Genomic DNA, 20529 nt, shown 5'->3' on the forward strand with positions numbered 1-20529 from the left:
AGTGCCCAGCCTTGATCTATAATGTTCCTACAGTTGTTACTTGAAGGAAACAGGAGGTGCTAGACAGACTAGTGTACCAAATTCTCTGGCAAACAAGCTCAGCTCACTATGACCTGTGTCTGCCACCCTTCTATACCCAGAACTAATGCTAAGGCCATGTTCCATCTCCTCTGACAGGTGTAGGATTTACAGTGCTTTCCTTGCCTATTCTCTGTTAGAGTAGGATACTTGGCAGGTGTCCTTGCTGGACAGACAAATTCCACATTGCTAATGCCATCCCCGAGGGAAAGGGGAGAGACCAAGGTTGCACAGCCTTTCATAGGAATTGACAGAGTCCACATATGGGCCAGAAAAGCAGTGCAAGCTCCACAGAAAATAAAAATATTTCCTCACTGAAGAAGGGAGCCTGGTTTTGACAGAACTCAGCCCAGTTCAACTGGGGTAAAACTTAGTATTTATTGAAGACTACTTGGGATGGTCACAGTGGACAGACACTCCATAAGGCCTCACTCCCCCTTAGCACAAATGTTGCTCTCATGGATTGTGTGACAGCTCCTTGCTGTCTTATCACTGCCTGTGTGCAATGGAACTGCCCTTTCCAGGTGAGAACTGGACTGGTAATAAAGCACTGACTCCCCAAGGACGAACTGTATCAACACCTGTGCTCTCCCACACAAGTCAGCATGGGAACAGGCTCTGGCTCCCCATTCCAAGTCACTTCTTTACACATAAGAGCACTTGAAATAAAGAGGCAGCAGCTGCTCTACATTCACCCAGAAGGCCAGCTGAAGAGATGGTTATCAAGTTACAGTTTGTGACAGATCTTACTCCACTGGAAGATCAGACGAAGCTTGAAGGCAAGAAGATTTGAAATCAGGTGCCTTTGTGAGCTCGTTCTTCTACATAGAGCTGCATCTGGAGAGAAACAAGCAACAATCCTGTTGGTACACAGGTAGGTGAGTGGGAAAAAAAGCCTGCAACAGGCTGAATAGGAAGTGCTTATACCTTCCCCAGGTTTCTTATTTTACTATGAGGAGTCTTGCCCTGCTTTGATTACTGGCACAGACACCTGCAAGACTAAGCTCAGCAATATTTTTTAAAGTTGTTATACCACAGAAAACTGAAGAGCTTGTGTCAGAGCATTCAAAGTTCAGAACTACAGCAGGTTCAGCACCTCTTGATCAGAATGCTTTGCTCACCTTTAAGATGTCAGATGTCATGGTTTTCAGGGGAATAAGTCGGGGGTCGTGCATGTGCATGTCCTGCTCATCAGCAAGGATCCAAGGGAAGTCCTGGGGGCAGGAACACAAGGTGTTACTGGCAGTGCTGTAAGGTGAGCTCCTCCTCAGCACTTGTGTTAAGTTGAAAGAGAGGCAGAGTGGTTGAGGGAAGGAACAGCTATTTCAAACCTTCCACAACAACAAAACTTGTCTCTGATGCTCAGTATAATTATAATCAGTTACAGCATCAAACTCTGAGGTCAACCCACTTCACTTACTGCAAAGGTGACATCTCACTTCTTTAAAAGATGCACTCAGCTGTCCTGAGCTACCCTGCCCAGTTCATTACACCAAGATTTAACTGCAACTCCAGAATCCTTAGGCCATGGGTTTCCATCCTATCTTGGAAGTCTAAAGGTGGGTCTACTACACCACAAGTTTCCATTTCGAAGCAGTGCAGAACAGAATTTCATTTTGAAACAATTTTATACTTCACTAGCTTTAATTGTTGTGCCTTAGGACACCTAAAATAACTTGACTCAGGAAAAAAATGTTTCCTGGTATCCATGCAAGGATTCTTGAGAAATAATCTTCCTTCAGAAAGTGTTCTGCACACAGTTTCCTGTGACATAAAATGCATTTCTGCCCCTAAATCTACTCATTACTTGAATCTTAGTCTTTCTTGCTCTTTATACAAAATCAGCCACCACAGAATGGATGGTGGGTAAGGGCTGCTTATTTGCTTGATTAGATTCAAGTACCCATTCTACACACCTGAGTATTTCTAAGTGTCTGAGCAAGCAGTGGGCAGTGAATATTGTTAAAATCTATTTCAAGGCTTGGAGTTGTTCTGCAGTTGTGGTTGTGTGTGCCAAATGTGCTGTCAGCTCACCTGCACAAACCATTTCAAGTACAGTCATGATGTGCCTCATGTGATACCAACCTACATGTTTAAAATATCCCTCAGCCTTAACCTTAGAGATGCCAAAACTCTGCACTGTCCAAGGATATCACTCACCTTTATCACCTGGATCTTTTCCATGTTGCGTGTGGCAGCCTCCCGTGTATGAACCAGAACTGTGAAGGTGCAACCTACAAGAAGTGTCAGGTTCCAGCTCAGGGGACAGCTCCCAGAGCATCAGCCAAGCCAAGCAGTGCCAGCCATTAGGCTGTTTGGATCCAAGGGCCATTTACCTGGGGGGTTGTTGTCCAGCACAGCATCACACACGCTGATTTTCAGGATGAAGGCACGCAGTAACTGCTCCACGTGGGACAGCAGGGACTCAGAACTGTGGAGGAGACAGCAGTTGTTACTAGCATGCAGCAAAGGCCTGAAGTTGCTCCCAGAATATCTCCCAGGGCTGGGTGTTGGATGCCCTGGGCAAGTAGGAGTGGAAACCTCACCTAATGGAAAGAAGAGGTGGCTGGGTGATCTCAAAGACAAATCTCTCCACGGGGTGGTGCTCTTTATCCAGGATTACAACCACAACTTTCTCCACATCGTTCTGCAGGAGCCAAGACAGAAAAATCCTTTCCTTAACATGAGCTGGCTGCTGTCCACAGTGTGCTTCACATACTTTGATGCAGTGGAGTACACTCAGTTGTTTGGGCTCACAGCACAAGCCCTTATCCAAAACCTGAATTCAGATTATTCTTAGCAATCAGAAAAAATGTTTTTGCAAAGCCAGGTGTTAAGCTGCCAGCTTGTGGCTAAGGCTGAGGCAGATGAAGTGTGTTAAATTGTGCACTCCTCTAGACCCTGTTTTGGAACAAAGGAGGAAATGCACAACCATCTCACTGCATCACTCTAGGATGGATACCAATAAAGTTAAGATACATTCAGACTATTGACCAAACAGAGCAGCTTTGTACAACCATGATTTTAAACAGACCTAATTCCATTTTCCACATGTGCATTAAAATTGTCTGTAAAGAGCAAGGCATACAAAACCTGCCAGCAGCCTCCTGGAATGTTTCATTGGTCACACCCTTTCTCACAAAACCTGGAGTCCTGATCTACCTTTGCTTGCTGGTTCACAGCAAAGCATTTAAACTGTTCTGCCACAACAGATTCTCAAACTGGGATGGATTGTAAAGCAGAATGGTAGGATGGAAATGTACAGACATGTGTCCTGTGTGGTACTTGAAACAAGCAAGGCACAGTCTTAACTGCCAGGAAAGGTTATGATGTTTTTAGTTTTGTTAGGAACTTTTATCAGTTAGTATATTGTGTATGGTAAATTTGTAAGCAAATGTTGCTTGAGATAAGAATATTTATGTTCTCTTACATTCTCTCAAATGCACTTGCAGTACTTTTGCCCAGGTCCCTGGTCTGAGCTCACCTTCTCCAGCAGTGGCTTTACACAGTGCAGCGTGTCCTGGATGTACTGGTTCAGCTCTGGGTGGCAGGACATCTGCAGCAAACACAGGGAAGAGTCAGAGCTGTGTTTGATATGAGCCAGGACAATGCTAAAAGGAGAAGATTTAAACAGAAGCACCAGTGTATAGAAGGCATACAAGTCATGCTTCAAATACTGCTAAAAAATGCTGAGTTGCCCATTCAAACCAGCAATTCTTTCAGGGAAGGGTTAATCAGCTGAGGCAGATCACTGCACCAAGACAGTTGTTGTATGTCTGTGCATTAAACAATCACTTCCAGAGTATAAGTTTCTTCTGGTGAGTGTTGACTGATCCTTGCTATTTTGCTTGTCCATGTGGCTGTCAGCTTCCAGCAAAATCTCCTACCTGGACAGGTACATTGTATTTTTTCCTCTTCTGAAAGATCCCAATAGGGTAAACTTCTCTGACATACAAGATGAGGTGAACAGCTACTTCCAGGAATTCTGACAGAACATCTGCAACAACTGAAAAACAGAAGTAAGGGATGCTGGAATATGGTGTATGAAAGTAGAGCAATACTATAGACTCAGGGGAACTTTTTTTACAGGTTATGTTTTTCTGCATAAATTTCAATCTTAGCTGGAGAAAGTTCAGGGACAGAGCAACCCTACAACAACACTCCCCTAAGCTCAGTGGCCAGGAGAAGCCTCACAAGGACACCAGTTACAGCTTAGTACAACACATTACCTTGCCCAAAGTTAAGGTCCTGCCTTGTGAGAGTGGTCATCTTCCCCAGGCCCTGGAAGTAACCACAAAGGGAATGGTTATCCTCTGGCTCCTGTATTATTCATCTAGTCAGGGTCTAGAAGATCTGTGAGAGGTGTGAACACTCCCCAGAAGCACATCCACAAGGATTACCAGCAGTGCACAAGACAGTGCTCACACCTCAGGATGAGAGATTATTAATAATTTAATTACTGGGGGTTTTAGTCTCTCTCCCTTTCTGGGATATAGGAAAGTTGAGACAAATACTTTTTAGTAATATAAGAAGCACTGTTTTTTTAAAGCTTCATACTACTTTCCTTTTCTAAGCCCTATCTCCTACTATAACACAAGAACTTCTTGGGGTTTTGAGTTTATTCTAACACCACCACAAACCACTGCTTGTCCAAGCTCAGAGCTGCATCTTCCACTGACACACCATCACACAGGTTCTCATCTGCTGCCACTGCCAACAGCTGCCAACAGTTCCTCTCTGCAGTCCCAAGGAACCCAAACCCTGCAGAGCTGCATAATTAAATCAATTTTGTGACACAGGATTATGGAATACCTCAGGTTGGAAGGCACCCATAAGGATCATGGAGTTCAACTCTGTTCCTCATAGGACCACCTAAACCTAAACTATGTGACTTAGAGCATCATTCAGCTGCTCCTTGAACTCTGACAGGCTTGGGCCATGATTACCCCCCTGGGGAGCCTGAAATTTGTGAGCTACAAAGGGCAGCACATTATTGTGACAAACTGAGTTTCATGTGCCAACAATCAAACAAGAGATGCTGGAGTTCAGCTTTCCCTGCACAGCAGACTCCATGCCTTACACAATCTAAGCCACAGTGTACATAATTATCTATTAGAAACTTTAATTTGTTTCATTATTTTATCCACACACTCTGCATGCAAGCAAATTCTAACAGCAGCACTGTTCATGAATTGTAAAGGTTTTTAAATGCCTCTGGCTCCACCAGTAACTCAGGTGTCCTGCAAAGACTTTTGACAAACCACAGATGCTCCAATCAGCTCTTTAGACACTGATTTAAAGCTGTTTCATCTGCAACAAAACATGTTTTTCAGACTTACAAAGAATTCTTTCAACCTGCACAAAACAATGAGCTACTCTCATCCACAGATTTTGAAACAGTTATACCACTGTATACAAGGACTACCTGGAATTAGTGATCTGCTACACTAAATAAAATTAAGATAGTTAAGCATCTCTCTAGCACCCCAGCCACAGTGTCTCTCAAATTAGTACAAAAGATCTATAGAGCATCATATACAATCTGTATTTTTAGAGATTTAGGTTCACATCCTCACTTAAAACTTCATCCCTCCTTAAAGAGAGGCCCAAGCAACCCAAGGAATCCACCCTTCCCTGCAGTCACAAAGTAGGAACAGGCACTGCACGCTCATACCCGTGTCCCCCCGCCTCAGCACGGCCCCGGTCTGTCCCGCCATACCCGTGTCCCCCCGCCCTGCTGTCCCCTCTCTCGGTCTGTCCCGCCATACCCGTGTCCCCCCGCCCTGCTGTCCCTTCTCTCGGTCTGTCCCGCCATACCCGTGTCCCCGCTGTCCCCTCTCTCGGTGTGTCCCCGCTGTCCCCTCTCTCGGTGTTCCCGCTGTTCCCTCTCTCGGTGTCCCCGCCATACCCGTGTCCCCGCTGTCCCCTCTCTCGGTCTGTCCCGCCATACCCGTGTCCCCGCTGTCCCCTCTCTCGGTGTCCCCGCCATACTCGTGTCCCCGCTGTCCCCTCTCTCGGTGTCCCCGCCATACCCGTGTCCCCGCTGTTCCCTCTCTCGGTGTCCCCGCTGTTCCCTCTCTCGGTGCTCCGCTCCCTCACCGGGCCCGCCGTCCGTCACGTCCGCCCAGCGCGCGGGGAGCGGCGGCGGCGCGTGCGGATGACGTCACGCGGGGCCGGCGAGCGCCCCCCGGCGGGCGGGAGGAGCGGGCGCGGGGCCGGTCCCGCTGCCCCAGCGGGGTCCCGGTACCCTCACGGCTGCCCGGGCACGGCGGGGCCGGGGCTCGGGGCGGGGAGCGGGGCACGCTGAGCCGCCTGAGGCTCTCCCGCCCCGTGACCGGAACGCGGGGAAGCCCCGCGGGAGCGCGGAGCCCGCCCCGCCGCGCAGGTGAGCGGAGCTCACCGGCTCAGCCGCTCCCCGGGCTGCCACGCCTTTGTCTCCGCTCTTTGTCTGCCCCGTCCGTGCCCGGGCCGGGGAGCGCTGCTGCCACCGGCACCCTGCGCTCTCACCCACCTCCTCCTGAGCGCCGGGCACCCCGCACCCCTCTGCTCTGCCATGCCCCTGTGCCCCCGCTCGCCCGGAGCCCCGGAGCCCCTCCCAGCCCCACCTCCTCCCGCACCATGCACCCCAGTCCCCCGGGATTCCCGACGCCCCCGGTTTCTCTCCACATTCCCCCACTGCCTTCCCCCTGTCTCCTCCTCCTCCCCTCCCCTCCCCTCCTCTCCTCTCGGGTTTGAACACCCCTTGCCCCCCGCAGACCTGCTCCCGTCCGCCGCTCGCACAGCTCTGCCCTGCGAGCCGGGCTCCGCTCACCGGCACCTCCGGGACAGGTAAGGCAGCGCTGCTCCCCGCGCCGGGCCGGGGCTGGGCGCTCCGTGCCTGATTCCCCTCTGCTGCCGCGGGGACCGGGGAGGAGTGGGGAACCCCTTCCCACTTTGCGTGCGCCCCGGAGGAGACAAAGGGGTGACGGGGATCCCCGGTCCTGCCGCCGCCGGGATGCGCGCGGAGCTGCGGTCAGGGCGGCATCGCTCAGCGCTCGGACAGCGCCGGTGCTGGGGCGCGGTGCCTTCGGCCGGTCCTATTGTCACCCGTGCTGGGCAGCGGGCTCCGGACCCTAGGCGGTTCTGCCACACGGAGCCTCCGTGCCCTGCACCGTGCACCGTGCGCGGTGCGGGCTCGGGACTCACCGCCCCACTGGGGGTCACTTCTGTGAGCGAACTCCCGGGTCGCTCTTGGAAGCAAAGTCGCCTCGGACAGAGGCACCGTCCCTCCCGCACCCGGGGGTATGTCCCGGCTCCGAGCCAGGGATGCCGAGGGGTGACGGAAGCTTTTCTTATCGAGTCATTGTGTTTACAGAGCCGTGCACGGAGCCCCTGGGTACCCGCGGCTTGTTGTCTGCTCTTCCTCTGTTGATAAAAGTGAGATATCATTTCTGAATTAAATCAGTTTGGCATCAGTTAATGGCTTATTGCAGCTAGTGATTAATCATGTGGAATTTAAGTGACACTTATCCAATTCACACGTGAAGTTTTCTGTCAGCTGGAGGGTTTAATGGAAGTGGTTTTGTACTCCCATCTCCTCTCCCTTGAAGAAGGAGGCATTAATTCTATATGCATGGTTAAAGTGAGAATGTCATGCAAGGAAGAATATTGAAGGCACAGCCTAACTGTTCTGCCAGTCAGGACACATCCATGTCTCTCTCCCAGTGAAGATCAGGGCAAATCTGCCCCATTCTTCCCTCTAACACTGGCGAGTACTTTCCAGCTGGGTGAACAAAGACTTTCCTATTGATTGTGTCCCATTTGTTACCTGGCATGGCACATGAAACTGAAGTCTTCTCTGCCATTCTGACAGCAAGCAACTATATCTTGGATGCTGATCTCAGGCTCATTGCTGTTTTATCCATTATTGGGTAGAGTGGACTCTGTTGGATAGCAGGTCACCTGTGATGGCTGCATCAGCCACACTGTGGAGTCCCAGAGGGAAGCAGAGCAGAGGGTACTGCATATTCATTCCTGGGCCCTTCTTCCCCTTCAGGGCAGTGACTTGCTGGGCTGACCTGTCCCTGGCAGATGTGCTGGGAAGCTCTCCTGGGCTCAGGGGAAAGGGTGCCACAGCTGTGCCTAAGGGCATGTAGTGACTTGAAGGTATCCAGTGTCAATCAAAACACTGGACTGGAGCTCCTGGTGCTGGACTCGGGCAGCTCACAAGCCTGGGCTGCAGGAGAGGGAGTTCCCTGGGTTGTGCTGTGTGAACAGATGACTTCTGTCCTGATAGGAAGGTAGAGCACAAACTGTCAGCCAGATCTGTTGGGTGAGGGGATTCCTAGCTTCAGCCCTATACTAATATTGAGTGAATCAAGTTTCAAGTGATCACTGGATACAAATTGCCCCAGGGAGAGGCTTTGTGAAGGCACAGGGGCAACTACAACTACTACTTAATGCCTTGCAAGCCTGAATCCTTATGTCCTGTCTCTTGTGCCACTAGTGCAATTGGTATATTACTGCATTTAGCCCTTTCTACTCTGGAGCGCTGTCTGGGGATAGCAAAAGTGAGAGAAAACAGCACAGGTAAAGGAACCAGATGGTTTCAAAGGGCACAGGGAGGGGGGTGGGTGGGTGTGTTCAGATAGCCTGAATATCTGCAGAGAGGAAATGTCTTGCATCACAGTCATGAGGGACAAAGAAACTTGGGAGTAAATGTGAAAGGCAAGGTAGGGAGGAATAGTGATGATGGAAACAGAAAACCTAAAAAGCAGGGCAGCTCTGAGAAGGAACACAAAAGGTCTGAAGATCTGTGAGCAGGGAATTCTGCTGTTCTGTCATCCCAAGGATGTCTGGGACAACAGCAAAACCATTTAAAATTCTTTACTAATTAAGTATGCAGGAAGTGTTGGAGAGAATAAAAGTGCTAGTACTTTTGTTCTGGAGAGGAAAAGAGAAGGGCAGATATTACCTACCTGCTTTGGGAGACCCTAGAAAGCTGGGATTCAGCTTTTAGAAATGGGAAAGTCTCTTGGCAGATTGTTTATGAACCTTCCCCGCATTTGCCTCCAGAAACAGAAAAACAGATGGAAAGAGACCCAGCAGGGAAGTGAAATCTCATTTATCTGCACAATGCCATCCTCATGGCTCCAGCCAGCTCTCTGCATGTCAGCCACCATAGAGCCTGCCCCATCCATTCTGCTCCAGGCCTCCTCAAGCCCATCCATCACCCCATGGCTTCTTATTTACAGGGAGCCTGGCACACAAAGCTGGGTTCATTGTCTGTCATCCCTGCCACACAGGCATATACACACAACACACATGAAGATGCCCATACACTTTGTGTATTGCTGCAGACTGGGATTGTCTGGAGCCCAGGAAATCTTTACACATGCCTGCCAAAGTCTGAGCTTATCAGAGCCAAAAAGAAATCTGGCCCAACGTGGGGATGCTTGGGTCCAGCTTGGTTCAGCCCTTGAGCATACTAAATGCATCAAGGATCTTGACAATCTCTTGGTTCAAGGGTTTTGTTCCTCTTGGCTGTGACATGAAGAACATATGTGAAAAGTTAAAGCTAGGACTGCCAGATACTATGTTTTAACTGAGATATGTGAATGAATGTAGATGATCTGATGTTCCTGCTTTGTCAAATACAAAACAAACACACCAGGGACAGTTTCAGAGTCTATTTCAGAGTCAAGGTGACACAGCTGTATATATTGTGGGAAAACATGCATGAATTTCTGTGTACCTGCTCAGTGCATGGCTGCCTTGCAGGATTACAAGCAGAGCAGAGAAATAGCAATTATATTGGTGAATCCAGAGAAGAGTTCCCACAGGGAAAGTTATCCAAGATGCAACCCTCCCCCAATTTCAATTCCAGTTACAGGATTGTAACCATTCCCTACTAACCCAAAATGGATCAGTTGTGGCTGGAAAACAGCACTGCAATTCACTCTGCAGCCCTGAGTCTGTACTCTGGACAACTCTGCTGGACATGTGTTCATGTGAGAGGCAGATTTGCTACCTCTGGTAATCTTGGGGGTCTATAAGGCAGTGCAGGAAGAGGGGTGGAGCAGTAAGGATATAGGTCTGGTGTTTTGAAGAACTACAGGGGCAGCTTAACCTTGCAAATACTCCATCTATTTCCTTTACTAATATATGACCCCTAAGAAAAGGATGAATTCTGGGTTTTGTTGTAATGTGTGTTTGTTTATAGCAGTTTAGGAAAGGCAACTCCTTACAAGGCCAGACTTCTTTCTGTCTGGTGTGTGTCTCAGGCAGAATTTCATCCTTTGCAGGCTGCATCAGCAGGGTGAGAACCTTGCTGTCACCTACATCAATGAGCCCAGGATAGCATGGGGTTCTTTTGTGGACTGTGATCCTGCTAAAAAAGAGGGTGAAGTTTACTTTGGTGCTTAGCCATTGAGGAACCTGAGCACTGGGAATCAGGGATGCTGTTGTGTTTTCTTGCTGTCTTTCCTAAGTGTGAATTCTATAGGGTAAGAAAAATGAAGGAGGTACAAAGAGGTTTCTGGAATTAAAGATAGATCAGGACATGGAAACAGGTGGTTAGGAGGAGGCTGGCACTGCTTTGCCTCTAGCACAGCAGTGTTGCATTAAGCCAAAACTTGTCCATGCACTGGTTTGGTTTAACAAACAGCTCAGATCTCCCCTGACAACAGGGGACAGTAGCACAGGTATTTATCTGCATTATTAATGCAAGATTCCCAGTGACTGTAACACACATTAACCTGCCAGCAGAGGTGAGGCAATCTCTGCTTCTCCCTACATTTTCATCCTGGCTCATGTTGACAAGACAGCTGGGCAGCTTAAATAAATGCCCCCTATGCTTTGAAGCAGACCTTCTGTTTAATTGCCCTGCAGCATTTAGCAGCCTCCCAGCTCCCACTGAAAATGAGAATGTGTCTGTCAGGTTCACCATCAAAGGGCCACGTCTGTGAGTGTGAGATTGGAAAAACCCTTGCATTCTCTTTGCACTTCTTCTCTCTTCTTGGTATTTTGCCTACAGATGAAGAGGTAAGATGCTCTTTCTAGCTCTTTCAGTTGTTCTGAGTGATGTCTTAATCCAGCTTGTTTGCTCTGGTTCTTCAAGAGAAAATCCTAGGAAAAAAACAAAGATCCCATGGTTTGGAGAAAAAGCAAATGACCCCATGCAGAGCTGTGTGTTGCTATTTGTTCTAGCAGTTTTGAAGAAGAGCTTCAAATGCCTTTTTTAATAGATTTAGCTGTCAGTCTGGTTTTCCTTTTTTCCAGATAGTTGCCAATAAAATAGTATTTCTAGCATTATGCCTTAGCAAGTGAGCTTCCCAGTGCCTCCTAAATCCATCCTCAAGGAACAGTTTATTATCTTTAATAGCCAGTAGAAAGACCTGCTTTTTGAAAACTGCATGAAAAGAAGGTCCCTGTGCTGCCTGCCTCTTTCCAGAGAATGGAACTGAAAACACATTCCCAGGCTATGAACAGCACAGAGAGGAATCTTGGAAAGGCAGGATTGGCTGGTGAGTGCACAAGCAGGATTTTTTCAATTAACAGGATGAAGGCATCTCTCAGCTCCAGGATGCTGGGCTGCTGTGATGGCAGTGTTTTCACTGACTTAAAATTCTCCACATCTGTGTCTCAGTCTGAAAAAATAGGGGAAAGGAAGAGCCCAGGCAGGCAAGGCTTGCCACAGCTGGCTGGGGATGGCCACAGCACCTCACTACCCCTGGAAAAACTGCACTGGTGCTGTTTTGATTTTCTTCTTAAATATCATCCAGAGGCATTACCAGCCTTTCCAGTTGGGCCAGCAGCATGTCCATGTTCAGAGCCATCAGAGACTGGCTCTGTTGGACATGGTGGAAGCTTCTAGCAGCTTCTCACAGAAGCCACCTCTGTGGCCATGTCCCCTCTAACCAAAAACCAGGCTGTGCCAAATCAGCACACTGGTCAAGCAGAACATCACCTGGATGAGGGAGTATGAGCCCTTGTGATTAAGCAGCAAAGTGGTTCTCCTGGTGAACAGATGGAAATCAGGTGCAGCCAAGGTTGAGTGAAAAGCTGTGGCTGTAACTCTCAGTTTGAGTATTTCTCAAATGCAAGCACAGGCCTGGTTTTCTGGCAGTCAGTATCCCAGGGAAATCTGTTTTTAAGCATGTTTTCATGCTGCCCAGAGAGAAAGGGACAGTCTGGAAAAGATGCACTAGAAATGCTGCAAATCTCTTTCCCCATTTTGTGGGAAAGGAGAAGGGAGAATCATTGAATAACTTAATTAGAGAATGCTGTGACTTGTGCAATGTCCCAAGGCCATGTCTTGTAACACAAACACAAGGATTAAAGAAGACCCTCAAAATATGAGAGTGAAGCAGAATGAATGAGAACAGTCTGCAGCTACTGTGCTGGTGGACTCAAGGAAACTTGGTCTCAATGTTCTTGGGACTTAAATTACCATTCCAGTGACAGCCTTGCCTTGTGACCTGTGCAGGATCAAGGAGGAAAAGTGGGACAAGATAAAGAAATCTCAGTCTGCCTCTCTGCCCCTTGGTCCTTAGACCAGCATCCCCTGCTCTACTGACAGCCTTTTGATTTCCTTGCTATGCCATGAAGTATCAGCATGAAATCTCCAGTGTTTTTTCTTTCTTTCACCAATTTCAGCCACCCTGAAGCAGTATGCAAACACGTGTGGAAGTCTCTGTCTTGAGCTGTTCAGGGCTGTTGCTAGTCCTGTGAGGCCACCATCTGGCCCCAGTTCTGTTCATTTTGACATCTTCATTGCAAGGAAACCAGCTGTGAGGAGGGGCCAGTGCCCCCAGCCCAGGATGCCAACCTGGCAGCAGACAGCCCTGGCTGGGCAGCTGGTCTTGTGCCAGGCTTAGGAGCTGTGGGCAGGAGCCAGCCCCTCAGATGGTGGGCTGTGAATAGCAGGGTAGGGGGGCTAGTGAGGAATCAAAGGGAAGTGTCCTACTGATTGATGGCCTCATTTGCACATGAAACTGGGACCTCTCAGCCCTGCAGGCCCTGCACATGTGTCTCAGCTGCTGTAATCAGGGCTGGGAGAAGAGCAGATAAGTAAAGAGGGAATAACTTGCTTCCAGCTCAGGACACCATAATGGTTTTAATCTAAGTGTCCTAGGACTGAATCTTGATGGCCTGTACAGTTCCTAAATATTGATTGCCTTGTTTTTTGTTATTTGGTTTTTTTTTAATTGCAGGTGAGACAGAGCACCCATGATTATGGAAACTTCCTCCACCTTCTCCTCTTTCCTTTTCCTGTGCGTGCTGGTTCTTTCTGACATCAGTCTTGCAGTCTCCCTGAACCCTGGCACAAAGCTCAAAAATGCCCCAGAGAACAACCACCTTCAAAACCAAGAGATGTGGCTGCAGCAGCCCAGAACTGGGCGGCATCACAGGCAAGGCTTGGCCAAGAAGGAGAGGATCCATGCCATGCCTTCAAGGGGGCAGCTGGCTGGGGAAGACACCCTCAAGATGGGCAGTGGAGCTTCAGCTGTGGAAGAGCTGGTGGCAGAGGGACAGCCAGCAGCCCTGAAACAGAATAAGGATGTGTTCCTGGGGTTTGAATTGTCGTATCCTGAGAGGGAAAACCAGTCCCCAGGCTCTGAGAAAGGAAAGAAGCAGAACCGAGAGCATCGTCGGCACAGCCGCAGGGACAGGCTCAAACACCACCGAGGTACCTGGGCTCCAGGGGAACCTGGGGCTGCTGGAAATGAGCATCTCTTGTGTGAGGGCAAGGACACAGCTGTGGTACAGCCACAGGGGTGTCTGGAGGGTGTGGAGCGTGTGCCTGCTCTGGGGAGAAATCTGCCAAACAAAAGAGGCACAAGAAAAATGGGGAACTGCACAGAATTTTAGTGCTGGCTGCAATTTTGTGAAAATGACCTGGTTTGTCTTACAGAGGGAGTTCTGAAAGTCCATAAGACTTGAAGGGCTGTTTTGGGTGGCCTGCTTTATTTTTACTTCTTCTCAAATGGCCTAGTTTAGAAATAAATATGTCCAAGCTATACTCAATTTCTCCACTGACTTAAAAAATGATGAGAATTAGAAAAAACACAACTCTCTTATTTTCCTTTGAAGACCAGTTTCTTCTTACCAGAGCTTTTATTCTTCTATGTTTATGTTGAACAACCAAAAAAAAAAACAAAAACAGTTCTTGCATATGTGAAATTGCACTGATAACTTTAAAGTGTTGTTTGATTTTGACAGGGACTGCTTTCCTTTGCAGGTCCAGTTGTGGGTGTGTGTCTCTGTGGTATGAGCTCAGTGTGGCAAACCTTGAGCTCTGTTAAAGTGAGGCAATTTGTGTCAATCTACACTATGTGACACGCTGAGTGTCACGTCCTTGAGTTCCATCTATCACTCCTCCCTGCCTCAGTAAGAAGAGCTCTATTGTTTTTTCAGGGGACCGACTAAACAGCTTGTGTTAGCAATATAGAAGAGTATGCAACAAAGCTGGTTTGAAGCAATATTTGCAGACTGCAAACGGCTTATTTCTTGAGGTTAACTTACGGTCTATATTTAAATAAATACTTATGAAGAAGAGGGATATATCTGTGAAGATAATTTCAAGTTAGGTAAGTCCTGACTTGAGCTAAATTGAAATAACTCACTACTAAAATCAAATAAGAATGTATTCACAGGTATTTGCAACAGCTTAACCCATTGGTTTAAAAATGGTTAAACAGGTGCATTTTGTGCTCTTGAGACCAGAAAAAGATATGTTTTGCTTCTTATGCAAGAGACAGACATATCTTCAGGAAGGTGTGATTATGTATGTCTTAAGCCTGCAAAAATCAAGCTGCATATACTCTGGACCTGATTTATCAGTGTAATAGCTCATTACTGTTTTTCAGTGGTCTAAACACTGGCCCAGGGCCATGGAACAGTGGTCGGTGACTGGATGAAACATGAGTTCCTTTGATTCAGATCTGTCACATGGAGAAAAGGGATGAGAAAGGTAATGCCACTGTACCTGTTGCCCTCTGCAGGGAAGACTCCTGATGCTGGGCCAAGCTCCCTGTACAAGAAACCCAAAGGCTTTGAAGAACAGTTTCAAAGTCTTCAGGCAGAGGTAGCTACAAGTCTGGTTCCCACCATGCTGCTCATTTCTGCATTGGACACAGCAGTTTCCACAGAAGAGCCTCCTGTTCTTCCAGCCACTTCACCACGGTCACAGGTAAAGAGACAGATGGGAACTGTTCTCTACCTCCAAGCTTTTCCTCTCCCTCAGCTGTCCAACTTCACTGAGTTTCAAGGACCAGAGAGCCCTTGGCTGAAGAGGCAGGATGTCCCAATGCTCATTGCTCACCTTTTGTTCTCACACAGATGCAATGGAAACTTCCCTCTTGGCTTCAGCCTCAACAAGGGAAAGCTCTTTGCTTTTGAAAATGAGATGCCAGGAATCCCCAGTGAATAAGACAGGAGAGGAGGGGGAATCACAAAGCCTTTTTAATATATAAAAGCACCATGAAAATTTGCAAGTACTTAAATGTCTCTACAGAAATGTCATCTGTTGTCTGTCTGTTTTTTTTATGGTTTGCAGGCCCGTCTCAGGCAAGATGGGGATGTGATGCCCACCTTGGATATGGCACTCTTTGACTGGACTGATTATGAGGATCTCAAACCAGAAATGTGGCCAGCTGCTAAAAAGAAAGGTGCTAAACCTCTTTCCCAAAAATCATCCTGTAAGGCTTGTCTGCAGCTAGTATTCATAGGTGTGCTGAAGGACATGAGATCATAGTGGTGGGAAAAGAGAGAAGCTGCATAATTCCAATTGAGTTTTGTGCTCAGTTTCAGAATGTTTCTTATTTTGAATGCATGTTTGGAGAGCAGAGGAAAAATTATAAATGAGAAATAGGGAGGAGGTTAGACTCTGAAGGCTTAGAGTTCAAACACTTGACATTTTAGGCTGTTTTTACCCTGGAACAATATATTTTTCAAAATGAAAACATTAGCGTGACATTTTCTATCAGCTTTTTTTTTTTATTTTTCCTTTTTTTTCCATAGAAAAACGCCGCAGTAAGAGCCCCAACAGTGGAAATGAAACCATGACAGCTGAAGGAGAGCCATGTGATCACCACCTTGACTGCCTCCCAGGTCAGGATCAGCTTGGCAGAGTCATTTCTCCAAACATAAGATGTTTGAAATCTAGCCCAGGTTTTAAGACATGCATCCTGATTTCTACTACTGATAGGAAGTGCTATGCAAGGGAAGGGCAGAGGCTCTCTAGGCATGTTGTGGGACCAGATGATGTCTGTACAATGGAGCTGCCATGGGTGTCAGTGCAGCTAAGGGGATGCCTGAGCTGTGCTGCTCCATGTGTTGCAGGCTCTTGCTGTGACTTGCGTGAACACCTCTGCAAACCACACAACCGAGGCCTTAACAACAAGTGTTATGATGACTGCATGTGCACTGAAGGTGAGTCCAGCTCTTTGCTCCCTGATTTGGTTTAAAAGACAGGTGTCTGCCAAGGAAGGTGGAAACCTCCCTTGGAGTGGAAAATATTATCCCCTTCCCTCCAAATTATTATTGATTTAAAATTGCGGGGCAAATTTTAAGTTTTAAATTAAACAGGCAAAGATCTGTGAAAAGGAATGCCACTGATTCATAGTGTGACTATTGAGTCTTCTAGGATATCTTGTTTTCTCTCTTGAAAACAAAGATCCTGATGTCTACCAACCTAACAGAATAAACCACAATGTATTAACATTTCAGTGGCACTTTCAAGTATCACAGACTATGAAAACACTGTTTTGTATGACCTTGTGCCTAACATGACTTTTCTAAGTTAATTCCAACTGAGCTTGTAGCAATTTAGTAGATGTGGGAAGGACTCAGGCTTTTGTTTCTTAAAACTATTTCTGAAGAGTCCACAGCAGCCCTGATTATTAAGGTGTTAAAAGGCACTCTTCTAGTCTAAACATGTTCAGGATCAGCTCCAGGCACTGAGTCTTGCCTGCCAGAACAAAACTCTGTTTGCCAAGTTTTGTGGCCTGCATTAGGTACCCAGTGATTTGACCAGGCTGCTCACCTACTTTTTACCAGGCTTTCCTGGAGCTGCAGTGTTAAATGATAGCCTTCACCTTGGGTGTGTTATGTAACACTGCAAGGTCCTAATCAGAGATGACCTTCTGATAGTTTAGCCTAGAAATGTGTTTCTGCAATCCCTAATGAGGCTGCCTTAGGCCCTGCTTTATCTTTAAGCTGGTAATAAGTTGATAGCAAGTGTGCACCCTGTGTAGCATAAGAAAGATCCCCAGAGATGGAAGACCCAGGTAAGATAGACAAGAAGCTTAGATAAGAGCAGAGCTCTGATCTTGCATGCTCCCCCTGTAGGAGGCCAGATTGCCCTGGGGAGATTGGTCATGAGGGGCACAAATCCAACTTTTTAAGGTAGCTGGTCTCAATGTAGCCCAGGGACATAATTCCAAAGTCTGTTCTGTGAAATCCTCTGGATCTCCAGTGTACAACCAAGGACAGTTTTGAGCTGTCATATTACAAATGCTGTAAAACTTCTGCTGCCTGCTCTGGAAGTTAAAAGAGCTGCTGTTTCTAGAATGATGAAATCAGCTCCTACCAACCCCAATGACAAGATCCTGCACTACTGAAAAGCAGGGTTTTCATGAGAATTATTTATCCATAGGCTGTACCCTGTCTGGTCCAACTAGCTATGCATTCTGGTGTAACAAAGTCAGACAAGCACCATAAGATCAACCTCTTGGGGCCAGAAACCAAGTAGGTACCATGACCAGAGGCTCCCATTACCTTCCACTGCCTTGGGAGAAAATGTACTCATGGTTTTCACAAACAAAATGCCTTTTCCCCACTTCATACTCATCTATGCTATATTAGCTAGCTTCTTTCAGGCCCTGCACATTGAGCATCTAAAACAGAACAATTAAAGGAGATGAGCAGTGGGCTTTGGATTGGACCTCCCAGTAAGCACTTCAAAGTTTCTCCTCTTCTCTCTTGAAGCTTCAGGGAAATAAATAGCAAGAGGAGGTCCCTAGCCATTGCTGCTGCACATTAAGACTATAGTAATTTCTCAATGGAGAGATTACTTAGACAGTAATGGGAAGTAATAGGGAGAGACCAAGCAGAGCTTCCATAAAATCACTGGAAACAATTAGAATAATCCATTGGTATTTCAAGAAGTCAGTGAAACCTGCCTGAACAATTAATCCCAAACCAGAACAGTGAGCCAAGCAGGATTCCAGTGCCCAGACAGCAATATGCCTTGTCTGTGTGAGGCATTTCTCTGCCACCCTGCTTGACACAGCACTGGAACTGTCCCCAGCGCAGCAGTATCTGAGGCAGAGAGATTTGGTGTTGCTGCTGTAGTGAGCCCTGGTCCCTCCTCACTTTTCCATGTTTTCTGCACAGGGCTACGCTGCTATGCCAAGTTCCACCGGAACCGCAGGGTGACGCGCAGGAAAGGGCGCTGCGTGGAGCCGGAGTCTGCCAACGGACAGCAGGGATCTTTCATCAGTGTTTAGGAGGGGGGACTCCTGCCTACACACACTCTTTGTACCTAGCAATGGGAATTAGAGGAAAATGTTGAGCAAATGATGGAAGCTGCAGGCTCTGAATGTGCCAGGTCCCAGCTAGACTGGAACTCATGTTCATTATCAATACAGTGGCATCAGCCTTTTCCATAGCAGGACTACACTCCCTGTCCCTTCCCTCTGCACATTCCTGCCACTGAATTGAGTCCCTCTCTCCTAGTTAGTAAGCAGTATCATGACTCCCATTCTGATGGTGCTGGCAGGAAAAGGCTCTACAGTTTCATCCTCTCCTCTCAAGAGAGCTAAGATGTGGAAGATCCTTCAGGTCAAAGGGGATATGAGCTTAAACTTTATCCCTTAATTATTACTTGAGAATAAAGGTAGAGAGATCCTCCTTAAGGACTGGAAGTTCCTAGAGGAGAGGAAATTTGTAGTATCCAGGTGGAATCAAAGATGGGAAATGGATCAGCAGGAAGCTGCTTGCCTAGGTGAGAGAGGACCCTCTGGCAGACCTCTTGCTCTCTCCCTTTTTTACTGCTCTAGACACATTCCCTAGCTGTTACACACTACCACTTCCTACCTGTCATCTTTGGCACCATCAAATCCCACTCCTTCCTTCCTTCCTTTCTTGCTTTCAGAGAACCACATGGTTTCTGTAAGGATGTATCAAAACATCCCAGCCTGTAGCTCTCACTCATTTAGCTATCCTGCCAGGTCTGTTATTTTTAATGATTATTTTTAGAAGCTTTCTGGGGAAGTGATAGTTTTCCTAGTGAGCCTGAAATAAAGGTTTTGGTAACAGGAGATAGGGACAGGCTGTTCCATTGTAGTAAAACCTGTGACATGTGCATGTGTGTTTCCGTGATATGTAAATAAAGATATGATGGATACCCTTTGTGCCACTCCTCTGCTTTTTTGACTGCACCCAAGGATTTGGAGGAGCCAGAAAAGCCTATAAGGAAGTTGGTCAGCAGGTAACACTGATTACTTGTAATGACACAGAATAGTTGTGCCACTGGTAGAAAACCTCTGCCCGAGGTTGCCTGTATTCTCACTCAAATTGGAGATAACTGTTTCTGCCTAGTGCAGCCAGCCAGATGCTCTAAGCTTCTTTATATTAATACTTAATTACAGTGATACATTGAAGCAACAAAGGCTACCTGTATTAATCAGGAGTAGTGGTACCTGGTGAAGACATTCTTTACTACTGCTAGCACCCCTATACCCTGACTTCTGTGGGGAGGCAGCTATGAAGTCTTTTATATCCAAGAGCCTGGAAATGTATAGCACTTTCTTTGGGAATAGAAACATTAATCGTGGTGCTGTGGGCAGATTCCTCTTTGCACAGCTTCCCTAAGCCCCTTGTGTTCCATTTAGTTATTCAGACTTCCAATTTCCAGTCCTGTTTATGCTGTGGTGCCACTTTGCATTGTGTATTCACTCAAAGACTATGAGCTTTACATCTCTGAGTGCCCACTCATGGCCACAGAGAGATGCTGTGAATACAATGTCACTTCTGACCTGTGCACACCTGCTAAAGGAGGAATTTGTATGGGAGCACTTAAGCAAAACCTTCCACGGGGTTGGATGTAGCTGTTTAGATTTCTGTTTACAGCACAACAGTCTTGGCACAAAAGACAGAAGTAAAGAAAGGTGGTTTGCCTTCAGCTCGATGCCAAGGATTCAATTTGTTAACCCAGGGAGAACAATGCAGCCCCTCCTTCAGCCCAGATGCAGAATAGTGGGTGGTGCTGCCAGTGCCATTGTCAGTGGAAGCATAAAGGGAAAAAAGGCTCCTAATTGATCACATTCAATTGCAGAGCTCTCAGCCTCTGGCCTGTGTGACACTGATGAGAACCACATGCACAGGCACTATCAGAACCAGGTTTGATGTCACACTGCTTTTTAGTGTAGGAGCCAAGATCTGCAACTCAGTGCAAATGAAAGCGAG

The 20529-nt window shown here is 47.2% G+C and overlaps 2 protein-coding genes across 4 annotated transcripts; one reads left to right on the forward strand and one right to left on the reverse strand.

Moving 5' to 3' along the window:
* Positions 1-431: 431 nt before the first annotated feature.
* MAD2L2 (mitotic arrest deficient 2 like 2) lies at positions 432-6246 on the reverse strand. Of its 2 annotated transcripts, XM_079325949.1 has the most exons (9): positions 6178-6246; positions 4308-4359; positions 3966-4084; positions 3563-3634; positions 2625-2725; positions 2415-2509; positions 2239-2312; positions 1200-1292; positions 432-915 (listed from the first exon to the last, which is right to left on the reverse strand). In XM_079325949.1, exons 2-9 carry the CDS (start codon positions 4345-4347, stop codon positions 874-876), a joined length of 636 nt encoding a protein of 211 aa, XP_079182075.1. In that variant the 5' UTR covers positions 4348-4359; positions 6178-6246; the 3' UTR covers positions 432-873. The 2 variants fall into 2 exon arrangements, with proteins under 2 accessions (XP_079182075.1, XP_079182076.1); XM_079325950.1 differs by lacking the exons at positions 4308-4359; positions 6178-6246 and having other exon boundaries at positions 3563-3689.
* Positions 6247-6286: 40 nt separating this feature from the next.
* Positions 6287-19468, forward strand: DRAXIN (dorsal inhibitory axon guidance protein). Of its 2 annotated transcripts, none has more exons than XM_079325946.1 (7): positions 6287-6463; positions 13272-13747; positions 15063-15250; positions 15617-15728; positions 16081-16170; positions 16402-16491; positions 18457-19468. In XM_079325946.1, the coding sequence occupies exons 2-7, from the start codon at positions 13288-13290 to the stop codon at positions 18567-18569; spliced, it is 1053 nt and encodes a 350-aa protein (XP_079182072.1). In that variant the 5' UTR covers positions 6287-6463; positions 13272-13287; the 3' UTR covers positions 18570-19468. The 2 variants fall into 2 exon arrangements, with proteins under 2 accessions (XP_079182072.1, XP_079182071.1); XM_079325945.1 differs by lacking the exon at positions 6287-6463 and adding an exon at positions 6771-6906.
* Positions 19469-20529: the final 1061 nt, after the last annotated feature.

Source organism: Erithacus rubecula (assembly GCF_903797595.1).
Source record: "Erithacus rubecula genome assembly, chromosome: 24".
Classification (NCBI taxonomy): domain Eukaryota; kingdom Metazoa; phylum Chordata; class Aves; order Passeriformes; family Muscicapidae; genus Erithacus; species Erithacus rubecula.

Bases quoted from the DNA above. Each gene is read 5' to 3' on its own strand.
- MAD2L2 (XM_079325949.1), bottom strand. From the start codon at position 4,347: ATGACCACTCTCACAAGGCAGGACCTTAACTTTGGGCAAG. The intron at 2,726-3,562 runs GTGAGCTCAGAC...TGGCTCCTGCAG, and splicing joins TAAAGCCACTGCTGGAGAAG to AACGATGTGGAGAAAGTTGT. The intron at 1,293-2,238 runs GTGAGTGATATC...TCCTGCCCCCAG, and splicing joins AAAAGATCCAGGTGATAAAG to GACTTCCCTTGGATCCTTGC.
- DRAXIN (XM_079325946.1), top strand. From the start codon at position 13,288: ATGATTATGGAAACTTCCTCCACCTTCTCCTCTTTCCTTTTCCTGTGC. The intron at 13,748-15,062 runs GTACCTGGGCTC...TGCCCTCTGCAG, and splicing joins CAGGCTCAAACACCACCGAG to GGAAGACTCCTGATGCTGGG. The intron at 15,729-16,080 runs GTGCTAAACCTC...TTTTTTCCATAG, and splicing joins GCCAGCTGCTAAAAAGAAAG to AAAAACGCCGCAGTAAGAGC.